Here is a 12,427-nt window from a genome sequence, read left to right as displayed (position 1 = left end):
TGAAATCGGCCCTCTCTTTTGTGAAAACAGAAACAAAGTATTCATGAAGAACCATACCCATGAATTCTGCATCCACACACATTTTACCTTTATGGCCCCTAATAGGCCTTACTCTTTAGTTATCTTCTTAATATATTTATAAAACATCTTTGGGTTTTCCTTGATTTTACTTGCCAATATTTTTTTCTTGTCCTCTCTTTGCATTCCTAATTTCCTTTTTTAATCTCACCCCTAGGGTTTCTACAATATTGAGCCCTCTATCTGTCAAGCTTCCCTTTTCTTTAGCCTACCCTGCATGCCCCTTCACATCCACGGGGCTCTAGATTTGTTTGTCCCACCCTTTTTCTATAAGGGAACATGCTTGCCCTGACTCCTTGAATGCCTTCAAGTAGCTGTTGCAAGTCCATTTTAAGTAAATCATATCTCACCTTAGTAAAATTAGCGTTTCCCCAATTGAGCACATTTATTCCTGGTCTATCTTTGTCCTTTTCCATAACTACCCTGAATCTAATTGAATTATCACTACCACCAAAATGCTCTCCCACTGATGCCCCTTCCACCTGCCCAGCTTCATTCCCTAAAACTAAGTCCAGGATCACCCCCTCCCTTAAGAACATAAGAATTTAGGAACAGGAGTAGGCCATCTAGCCCCTTGAGCCTGCTCCGCCATTCAACAAGATCATGGCTGATCTGGTCGTGGACTCAGCTCCACTTACCCGCCCGCTCCCTGTAACCCTTAATTCCCTTATTGGTTAAAAATCTATCTGTGATTTGAATACATTCAATGAGCTAGCCTCAACTGCTTCCTTGGGCAGAGAATTCCACAGATTCACAACCCTCGGAGAAGAAATTACTTCTCAACTCTGTTTTAAATTGGCTCCCCTGTATTTTGAGGCTGTGTCTCCTAGTTCTAGTTTCCCCGACCAGTGGAAACAACCTCTCTGCCTCTATCTTGTCTATCCCTTTCATTATTTTAAATGTTTCTATAAGATCGCCCCTCATCCTTCTGAACTCCCAACGAGTAAAGACCAGTCTACTCAATCTATCATCATAAGGTAACCCCCTCATCTCCGGAATCAGTCTAGTGAATCGTCTCTGTACCCCCTCCAAAGCTAGTATATCCTTCCTTAAGTAAGGTGACCAAAACTGCACGCAGTACTCCAGGTGCGGCCTCACCAATACACTGTACAGTTGCAGCAGGACTTCCCTGCTTTTGTACTCCATCCCTCTTGCTGGACTTACTCCTTGTTGGACTTACTACGTACTGGCTGAAAAAAGTTCTCCTGAATGCATTTTAAGAATTCTGCTCCCTTTATACCTTTCGCACTAATTCTATCCCAGATAATAGGGTAGTTGAAATCGCCTACTATTAGTGCCCTATTGTTTTTGCACTTCTCAGAAATTTGCCTACATATTTGCTCTTCTATCTCCCTCTGACTGGGGGTCTATGGTACACTCCCAACTGTGTGATTGCCCCTTTTTTGTTCTTCAGTTCAACCCATATGGCCTCATTTGATGATCCTTCTAACATAACATCCCTCCTCACAGCTGTAATTGTTTCTTTAATCAGTATTACACCCACCCCCTCTTTTTTTTTTATCCCCCTCTCTATCTCTTCTGAAAACCCTGTAACCACTGCTGCCCTTCTTTCAATCATGTCTCAGTAATAGCTATAATATACTCCCACGTGTCTATCTGTACGCTCAACTCATCTACCTTATTCCCTAGATTCCTTGCATTGAAGTATATACCATGTTAGCACTGCCAAACTCCCTTCATTTTCTAGCCTTTGTTTCCTCTGCCTTCCAAACTCACTCACTAATTTTCTGACTTCCATTTCCAGCTTTTCTTCTTTCCCTTCTGAATCTACTCTGTTTCCCATCTCCCTGCCAAGCTAGGTTAAACCCTCCCTAACCGCACTAGCAACCCCACCCGCAAGGATATTGGTCCTGGCCCTGTTGAGGTGCAACCCGTCCGGCTTGTACAGGTCCCATCTCTCCCATAAACAGTCCTAATGCCTCGGGAATCTTAAAGCCTTCCCTCCTGCACCATCTCTCCAGCCACACATTCATCTGCTCAATCCTCCTATTTCTGTACTCACTCGCACGAGGCACCGGGAGTGATCCGGAGATTACTACCTTTTTGAGGTCCTGCTTTTTAATCTCTTTCCTAGCTCCCTACAATCTGTCTGCAGGACCTCATCCCTCTTTCTACCTATATCATTGGTGCCGATATGGACCATGACCTCTGGCTGTTCAGTTTCTGGTTTTTAGTATACCCCCTGCCCTAACTTAGAGAGAAGAAAAGATAGCAGTCATACTCACCAACCAATCACCTACCTGCTGTCCTGTGACATCTCCCTTTTTGATTTTTTTTTCTCTCTCGCCGCTCTTGGACCTGTGTTGATCCTTATACGGGTGCCGCTGCTCTCTGGCCTCTGCTGCCCCTTATACCCACTCCGCTCTTGCAATTAGCTCCTTCCCTGGTTGTGACGTCACTTTAGCTGTTTAATAGTTGTTGCTTTTGTTTTCCTTTTATCACCACCACTGGTCCCGCTCTCACTGTGCTCTCAGGCCTCGGGTCGCTGATCCTTGGAGTGAATCGAATTGGCTTCTGTAATGCTGGGGCTCTCTGGAGGAGGCTGAGATGGATTATCCACTCAACACTTCCGGCTGAAGATGTTTGAAAACGCTTCAGCCTTGTCTATTGCACTCACGTGCTGGGCTCCACCATCATTGAGGATGGGGATATTCATAGAGCCGCCTCCTCCTATTTAAGAAAGATGGGAGGGAGAGAGAAAGCAGGAAACTGCAGACGAGTTAGTCTGGCCTCAGTAGTAGGGAAAATGCGAAGTTTGGGCAGAGTCAACACGGACTTATGAAAGGGAAATCATGTTTGACCAATCTGGTAGAGTTTTTTGAAGTAACTAGCAGAATAGATAAGTGGGAACCAGTGGATGTGTTGTATTTGGATTTTCGGAAGGCATTCGATAAAGTGCCACACAAGAGATTATTAAACAAAATTAGGGCTCGTGGGATTGGTGGTAATATACTAGCATGGATTGAGGATTGGTTAACAGACAGAAAACAGAGTAGGAATAAACAGGTCATTTTTGGGTTGGCAGGCTGTAACTAGTGGGGTACTGCAAGGATCAGTGCTTGGGCCTCAGCTATTCACAATCTACATTAATGATTTGGATGAGGGGACCAGATGTAGTGTATCCAAGTTTGCTGATGATACAAAGCTAGGTGGAAATGGAAATTGTGAGGAGGATGCAAAGAGGCTTCAAGGGGATATAGACAGGCTATGTGAGTGGGCAAATGGAATATAACGTGGAGAAATGTGAAGTTATCCACTTTGGTAGGAAAAATAGAAAAGCATTTTTTAAATGGTGAGAGATTAGGAAATGTTGGTGTTCAGAGGGACCTGGGTATCCTTGTACACGAATCACTGAAAGTTAGCCTGCAGGTATTTCCCTTGTGTTGGTTTTCTCACCACCTGCCGCATGCCCAGTCTGGCAGCTAAGTCCTTCAGGACTCGGCCACTTTGGTTAGTAGTGGTGCTACTCTTGGTGATGGACATTGAAGTCTACCACGCAGAGTACATTCTGTGCCCTTGACACCCTCGGTGCTTGCTCCACGTGCTGTTCAATATGGAGGAGTACAGATTAATCAACTGAGGGTGGGCGGGAGGTGATAATCAGCAGGTGGTATGCTTGACCTGAAGCCACAAGACTTCATGGGGTCAGGAGTCCATGTGCAGTGCCAGCAGGTGGGATAGGACATACCCAAGGATGGTGATGGAGGAGTCTGGCTGAAGGGTATGATTCTGTGAGTATAACTGTCAGGCTGTTGCTTGACTGGACTGTGGGACAGCTCACCTAATTTTGGCACAAGTCCCCAGATGTTAGTGAGGAGGATTTTGCAGGGTCAACTGGGCTGGGTGTTCCATTGATGTGTCCAAAGCCGGTGCCTGGGTTGATGCCGGGTGGTCTATCCGATTTTATTCTTCTTACTGTTTTTCATAGCGGTTTGCAGTCAAGAGTCAACCACGTTGCTTTGAGTCTGAAATCACATATAGGCCAGACCAAGTAAGAATACCAGATTTCAATTCCTAAAGGACACTATTGAACCAGATGGGTTTAATGGTGACCATTACTGATACTAGCTTTTTATTCCAGATTTAATTAATGAATTTAAATCCCCCAGCTGCCATGGAATAAAAAGCTAGTATCAGTAATGGTGACCGTTAAACCCATCTGATTCAATAATGTCCCCGCGTCTCTGGATCATTAGTCCAGGCCTTTGGACTAGTCCAGTAACAAAACCGGTATGCTACCATAGTTCTATCTGGCATAAAATCCTGCTCATCTATTGCCACAATCTCTGACAACCTCCACTGATTATCTCTATGCACTATGCATTAATTTCAAAATCGGCAAGCTAGTCTTCAAATCGCTGCTCTTCTGTAATTTTGCAATGTGTTCTTGCTCACATTGTGTGCTTTTCCATCTCTCCATTCTATCCTCTTTCCTCCACCCCCAATGCCTTCCCCGCCTTCAATGGCTGGGCTTTAGGCCATTTTGCTTTACACCATGGGGTACACTGTTTTAAATATTTGCTGCAAACAGCACCTTATTTTACTTTTTCTTTCTGACATCTATATCACACATGGGTGTAAAGAGCTGACAAAATAGCTTGCTTGCAGATATGTGCCAGGATCGAACAGAAGCTGAAATAAGGAAGTGCAGTGTGGTGATATTATTTACTTGCCTTTTTCTCTTCTGTTTTTTGCTTTGGCTTCATCTCAGTTTGTGTCTCAAATTGGTTTTACGGTTTTCCAACCATATTTAAATTAATTTCTTTCGTGTTTCAGTAAAACCTGATCCTCCAGAGATAACTTCGGTAAACCAAGTAACCGGAATAAGCACAGTCTTGTCTGTGAAATGGAACAACCCATCCGTACCAATTACGTATCGACTGAAATACAACCTCCGATATAGAATTCTCAATACTTATGAGTGGACGCAGGTAAATTATTGCCCTGGTAAAGAAACTGAGAATGTTTGTTGTACATGTAAAGGACAGATTGTCAAACCACAGATAATCAACTTTAAGAATAGGTGAAGCCATTCAACAACAGATTTCGATGTTGCATAAACTTGGACCTCCATTTTGCTGCATTAAGAATAACTAGTATTTACAAGAAGTAGTTACGAGATTTCATTTTTTTTAACCTTCCAGAAATTTAATTTATACACCGAAACAATGCTATATCCCCCATAATGCGCAATTAAATAAACCTAGATATTACTACTTTTCTGATCATATGGTTCAATAAACTTCAGTTTACGACATCTAACTTGATCCCAACAGATGCCTCTTTGTCATCAGCCATGACAATACTCTTAAGTAGTGTAGTATTGAGTCATCATGACTAAAGTGATCCTAGGTTTGATCCTTTATCTCTTCTAAGTAGGCTATCTCTGGTGGTCTCTGCTGTTTTGTGCTTAAATTTGTTCAATCATAACTGTGGTACTAGCTATTTGTGAAATAGTGGTAGATGGCTTATGATTAAGAAATAAATTAATCATTGGCATGATCCAAGTTCAGTGTCTGCACTAGTTATTAACATATGCTATTACTTTTTCAACAGGTTCCCCCCGAGGATACAAAATCCCATCGGGAATCTTTCTTGGTTCAAAACATGAAACCTTTCACTGACTATGTCTTCACAATTCGCTGTAAGAAAAATGATGAGACAGGATACTGGAGTGACTGGAGTTCAGAGAAAATTGGGGAAACTCTTGAAGCCAGTATGTATAATGAATAAACTTGAATTCTGTTGCATATAGTAATGTGGAAATTAACAGGTCCACCTGAAAGTGAGTGAACAACCCACCTACCTGAAACAGGTTGTAACACCCCAAGTGTAATTTTCAGGTACAAATCGGTGGAGCATGCACATTAGTCACTTCCACATCCAATTGTCCCAGCCCCTCAGGCAACAAGGCACTTTCTCCTCCACACCTAGTTCCTAACCTCCCAGTTAATATTGATGCTCCTCTTCCTCCTCCTCCTCCATCAATTCAGTCTGGTACTCTCTTCCCCATTCAATCCAGTTAAGGTACTACTCTTGTTTCCCAGTTCACATTGGCTCTCTTCCAATCCCCTCCTCATCTCTCTCTCTCTCTCTCTCTCTCTCTCTCTCTCGCTCGCTCGCTCGCTCGCTCGCTCGCTCGCTCGCTCTCCTCCCCACTCTCCTAAGAATTGCTCTCTTGCCTATCCCCTTCATTACCCTCCATTTTTCTCCCCATCATTGTACTCCATTGCCCCCCATCATTGCTTTCCTCTCAGCATTACTAACGCCATTGATATTTGCAACTATATACTGTAGATACTTTTTTTCTCGTGCAAATTCCCATCTGTAGTGTACAGTGGCAAAAATCAGTGTCGTTGCCAATGTTGAGAAGGAAGAGCCTAATTCAGTCCATTAACAGTTGGACTTGGATAGGAGTGGGGGAACCAGCAAACATTGAGTTGCAGTACTTTTTATCAGCAAATGCTGACCAGCCACCCAAAATAGCTGTTGGCATGAAAAAACTGATGCTCGAGATACCTGCATTTGTGATATAAATACTGATTCAAACTAATACATAAACTACTTTTTTTTTAAACCAATGCTTTTGTTTCTGCCATTTTATTATTAGATCCGTTACGAGGTCCACCCATTTGGAGAACAATTGAAAATCTAGACTTTCTGGAGAGAAGGATACATCTCATGTGGAAGGTAATTTTGTTTATATAATGCAGATGATTTTCTAGCACAGACACCTCAAGCCTACAAGTACCTATTGACAAAAATAAAGAGGAAATAGTCATTATAAAATACATTGATGCTCTGTCTGTATATATGGTTTTTGTCTCATTTTATAAATGGGACGATCAATTGCTAAATAATTTTGTTTATTTTTTCCTTTTTTGGGGGGAGTAGATAAATGGTGCTGCAAGGTTGGGCCATTTTGATCTACCTAGTAGTTCAAATGAGAACAAGCAGAATTTGGTATTTGTGTGATGGGCAGTCATGGAATTCAATTTATGGCCAGTTGGGAATCCAGGAGTGTAATAGCTATTCTAAAACTGATCAACATATTTTGTGTGGCATATGAATTTGCAGAATAGTTGGGGGAATTATTACTTTATATTGCCTGCCCAAACATGTTAAAACAATACACCCAAGATAAGGTCGCGTATTTTGTATATATTCCTTTTAATAATGTACTCCTGCATCTTAAAGTTAGTTTTTAAATATGTATAATTTAAGTATGTATGCATGTGTCTACTGAGGTTGAATAATCAGCCATGATCTTATTGAATGGCGGTGCAGGCTCGAGGGGCCGAATGGCCTACTACTGCACCTAATTTCTATGTTGATGGCTGGCCTTTTGATTGGAAGCCTGGCTAATGACTGTATGGCACATATACCAATGATACAAAATTAATTTGCTATATAATTAGATTCCAGCTGTCATACTTTAAATCAGACAGATTAGTTATAAAAAAAAAAGAGAATTTTGTTGTAGCCATCTTGGATGCTATTGAGTTGAAGAAAATGAATATAAATATTTGCATACTCTTTGGATGTGAAAGTCAGCAACAATTTTGGACTAGCACTCTGTAATTATGAGTTTTTGATGTAATCTTTCAAATGGATTGGAATTTGGGTTTGAGAATTTCCTGCGAGGGAACAAATAGCTCCCCCCCTCCCTTTCAGTTACTTAGGGCCCAAGTTTCCGCAGCAACTTTCTGGTAAAAAGGGCACTGAAAACTTACCTTGTGATTCTGCGAGCTCCTCGGGGCGTCTTCGTGCCCGGCGTGGCGCAGCACAAGGGGTTGGGGGCGGAGGCAGGTCCCAACGCTGAAAACAGTGCCGGGACCTCTGCACATGTGTGCTCTAGTGCGCGTGCATGTGCAGTAGCTCCTCGCCCCCAAGGCTGCGTGGGAGGCCCGAATGGGCTCCCCGGGCGAAGATCGGGCCTCGGGCCCCCTTCCCGTTCAGCTCTCCCCTTTTTTTTCTCCTCCCCCCCCCCTCCCCCCCGATCATTCCTTTTTTCTTTCTCTCTCTCTTCTTTCTCTCTCTCTCTCTTCTCTCTCTCTCTCTCTCTCTCTCTCTCTCTCTCTCTCTCTCTTTTTCCCCCTGCCTCCCTCCACGTCGGCGGCGGGCCTGCCCGCCAGGCATCTTGCTGGGGGCGGGCCCCGCCTGAAGTCCTCCGCGGCGACCTGGCTTCGGCGACGGGGCAGGGCTCACCCGAAGTGCCATTGGCGGCGGCGGGGTCTGTTCAGCCCCTTTCCTTCCCCCCCCCCCTGTTCAGACTACCGTTCTCTCTTCTCCCCCTCCCTCTCCTTCCCCTCTCCCTCCTCTTTTCTCCCCTCCCCCCTTCGAAACACAGAGACAGACACACTGGGGGGGCTGTCCCAGCACGCTGTTGGAGGGCTCCCGGTGCTGCAGTAGGTCAGTAGAAACTTAATTTTTTTTTTAATATAATTTTGATTGATTTATTGATTTGATTTTATCATTGATGATGGCTCTTTATTTGTAAAAGTGATGTGTTTAATGTTTGTAAACTTCCCCCCCCCCCCCCCAAATCTTTCGTTCCCTACCCCTGATTTATAAGTGTAGGCAAGATTTTTCTGAGCGTACAAGAATCTACACTTACTCCATTCTAAGTTAGTTTGGAGTAAGTTTTCGCTGCCTAAACTTGCAAAACAGGTGTAAGTGGCTGGACAGGCCCCCTTTTGGAAAAAAAATCTGTTCTAAAATGAAACTATTCTAACTCACTAGAACCGGAGCAAACTAAATGCTGAGAATTGCAATTTCTAAGATGCTCCATTCTAAACTAGTTGCTCCAGAAAAATAGGAGCAACTCGGGCTGAAATTTGAACCCTTATTTAGTAAACTACAAGTCCTTTTAACAACACAAAAAAAGTTCACTAGTGGACTGGAATTGAATTCTGGACAGCATTGAAGTTCAATGGTGTCGTGCCAGAATTGGCATCTAAGACTGGGAAGGACCCTTTTCCAGCTTAATGACACTTGGCTGAAGAAGGGCACTCTTGATATGTCACATGAATGGACCGTTTTATCTGATGTGATCTAGCAGATCTTTGACAGACTCTGTTATGCCTGCAATACATGGAATATCTCTTCTAGGGTAGGAGATATTTGGAACAAGACTGTTTTGCAGCCATGGGGAGCTGGGAGGACCTGAAGGCATTCTTGCTCAAAAAGTAATGTTGCACTTTAAAAATTTATGATTGGGTTATATTTCACCTTCAGTTTGCTATAAATAAGATCAGCTAAAAATGAGACTTTTTGTTAAAAAATCAAACCTGAATTGCCTCACCTAATTCTGAAAAGGTGCATTTAAAACCACTTCTCTCTTTCTCACTAGTAAGGAAAAGTAAAGAACTGCATTTCTTAATTTTAAATGACTTGATACTGATTATAGCAGCCAAATGCTACTAACAATGTTTTGGTCTACCCTTTGCACAAATGTCTGTGTTGAAAATCTGACTCTGCTACCTAGATTTTTGCCTGACTTTTTCAAATATATTTTAATCATTTTTCAAATTACAGGAACTAGATAAGTCCGATGCTAATGGAATTATCTCGGGATACCAAATGAATATTAAGGAAAAGAATTCTCAGAAAATCCAAAGGATTGAAACTAAAGATCTAGAATACAATATTACCCTTTCACAAAGGGAATATGAAATCACACTTACTGCCAGCAATTCAGCCGGTGACTCACCTAAAGCAATTTTAATTGTGCCAGCAAGATGGGAGTCAGGTAAGCTATGATATACAGTGAAAATAGGCTATTCACTCTCTGAAACCCATTCCCTCTACAAATTTGCCCTGTTGGAATTTGCCCAACCTACTCAATCTCCTGAGCAATACAAACCACTACAGGAAAAATCCTGCAAGACATTTGAACTGTATGAAATGCTGTTCTCCAATACTGAAGATAATCAAGTCAAATTCCAAGATATGCCATTCTTGCAATCAGATCTATTCAGCTCTGATGGTTGCATTCATGGAGCTTGCAGCCATCATCCCAGCAGTGCAGGAATCATTTGTGTGCCATCTATATCACTTTACATCCTTCGGAGCTTCTTTCCCATTCTTAATCAGAGATATTTTTCATTTTACTCCCCTCCCCTCCCGAAGTCACAATATTATGACCAATACTACATGGAATACTCCAGATGGGATCTAACCATGGCCTTGTATGGTAATGCATCTTTTTGATGCATATTCTTCCCTCTTCTAATTTAAACTAATACCTTATTTACCTTTTTTATAAAATAAGCTGGACCCATGCATACCTTGGACCGATGGTTAAGATGATTTTATTCCCCACAATATTCTCAAAAGGAGTGCTCTCACTACATAAATGGTTCCTTCAACACATCCTCCTTTTTATATTGGATCCATCCATTCATTATTTAAAATGTGTATATTTAACTGCTTTTGCCTTTTTTGGGAATTTTTCCACAAACAGGATTTGAAAAAGAGTTACTTTTAAAACGTAGGTTTTTGGATCTATTTGTGAAAAGAAAGACTTACATTTTTATAGTGCCTTTCACAACCTTGGGACGTCCCATAGCGCTTTACAGCCAGTGGGGAACTTTAGTCAGTGTTGTAATGCAGGAAATGGAGCGGACACTTTGGGCACAGCAAACTCTAACTAACAGCGATGTGATACTGACCAGATCATTTTTTTAAAGTGATGTTGATTGGGGGATAAATATTGGCCAGGACATCAGGATAACTCCAAGTGCATGTCTTCAAAATAGTGCCATGGGATCTTTTACGCCCACCTGAGAAAGCAGACAGGGCCTCAGTTTAACATCTCATCCAGTGCTGCACTGGAGTGTTGGCCTAGATTTTTGTGCTCAAGGCTCTGGAACCCACAACCTTGTGACTCAGGCGAGTGCTACCCACTGAGCCACGGTTGACGCAAACTTCTTTTTTTTTTAAAGTCTCTGGTCCCAGATCTAAATGTTTTAACTTTATTGCCCCAGGTGACCATATAGAAAAAGTTACAATTGTACAATCTAATCAATACAACTTGACTTTGCATACTCGCATAAAATAATGATTACACTACCCACATTCAAGGATAATCTTTCTTGGTTCAATCAAAATAACTCAAAACTACTCTTGTGCTCTGACATTCTAATTGACTTTTAAGCCTTTGCTGATTTTTTTTTTAATTACCCCATGTACACAGCCAGAAGGGACCAGAGACTTTCCAACTCAATGGGTATGGGGTGTTTATCGATTACTGAGATGGGCTAACTAATTATTTATTATTTACAGTCTCTGCAGAAACAACATCATAGCTTGGCTTATTAGTATTTTACTACCTACTATCGGTGCCCTTTTTAAAATATAAAATAGTGTGCGCTTTTTTAAAAAAAACCTTTAAACTTAACTTTCATTTTTCCCAAATCCTTTCTGTAAACATCCTGAAACACAATGCTGCTCATTATTTGATCTGCCTCCAGTTTTTGTATTATTTACAAAATTCACAATGAATAGAGGAAGAAAAAAAACCTGGGGCCAATTTAGGGAAAACTCTGGGAAATTCCTCACAGACAGACACCCCCACCCACTAAATGCAATCAAGCAAGGTCCAAGTGACCCACAATAACTGATGACACTAGTTCCAGTTAACCCATCTACATTCTCGGTGGTATCAAACTTGATTATGTACTAAACCTCTGCAGTGGAGCTTGAACCCACAACTTTCTGATTCGGAGACTTGAGTGTTACGACTGAGCCAGAGCTAATGGATAAATGTGTGATTTATAACCGGAAAAATTGCAAAAGTAGCATTAAAAGTATAATTTAGAATTGACTATCAACAACAAAAAAAGCAAACATTTCTTTCATTGCAAAATGTGTTAATTCTGTTTTAGCACTCCCGCCTGTACAAAACTTCAGTACCTACCCTAAAGATGGTCAGTTGATGGTGGCGTGGAAGCCTCCTGTTTCCGCAGTGAGTGGCTACGTGATAGAGTGGTGTGAAGAGTCCAGCAAGGATTTATGTCCTGGGCCATTATATTGGCAACATGAGCAAAAAACTGCAAACGAGGCTTTCTTAAAAGGTGTGTGTTCCTGTCATCTTGGCTTCAGTTACAGTATGTGTTTGGAGGGCAGCTGTGCCTGTCAATTCTTTCATTTTCACTTTGTTCCATGGCTCTGTGCTCGGACATTGATTTTCCACATTTTCTTCTAGTCAGCTAAAATTGGGTTTTTATCTGTTTTTTGCCTCTCCCATGAAATCACATGGCTCCGGTTGGGGTGGAGTGTAGAATGTTTCAGTATAAGGGGTGTCTCAGTTGTGTGAGGCGCACTT

The 12,427-nt window shown here is 42.0% G+C and overlaps 1 protein-coding gene across 5 annotated transcripts in view; it reads left to right on the top strand.

Annotated features, from left to right (window-relative positions):
* Positions 1-12,427, top strand: part of il6st (interleukin 6 cytokine family signal transduce) — a 97,898-nt gene that overhangs the window by 59,871 nt on the left and 25,600 nt on the right. For all 5 annotated transcript variants that reach the window (XM_070868946.1, XM_070868964.1, XM_070868956.1 and 2 more), the window contains 5 exons: positions 4,876-5,030; positions 5,656-5,815; positions 6,710-6,789; positions 9,637-9,850; positions 11,988-12,176. In XM_070868946.1, coding sequence (XP_070725047.1) covers positions 4,876-5,030; positions 5,656-5,815; positions 6,710-6,789; positions 9,637-9,850; positions 11,988-12,176 — 798 coding nt within the window. The remainder of the gene's footprint in view (positions 1-4,875; positions 5,031-5,655; positions 5,816-6,709; positions 6,790-9,636; positions 9,851-11,987; positions 12,177-12,427) is intronic.

Source organism: Pristiophorus japonicus, chromosome 2 (assembly GCF_044704955.1).
Source record: "Pristiophorus japonicus isolate sPriJap1 chromosome 2, sPriJap1.hap1, whole genome shotgun sequence".
NCBI lineage: Eukaryota > Metazoa > Chordata > Chondrichthyes > Pristiophoridae > Pristiophorus > Pristiophorus japonicus.
The sequence above is the reverse complement of the archived record's forward strand: the minus strand, read 5'-3'. Positions and strand labels throughout refer to the sequence as shown.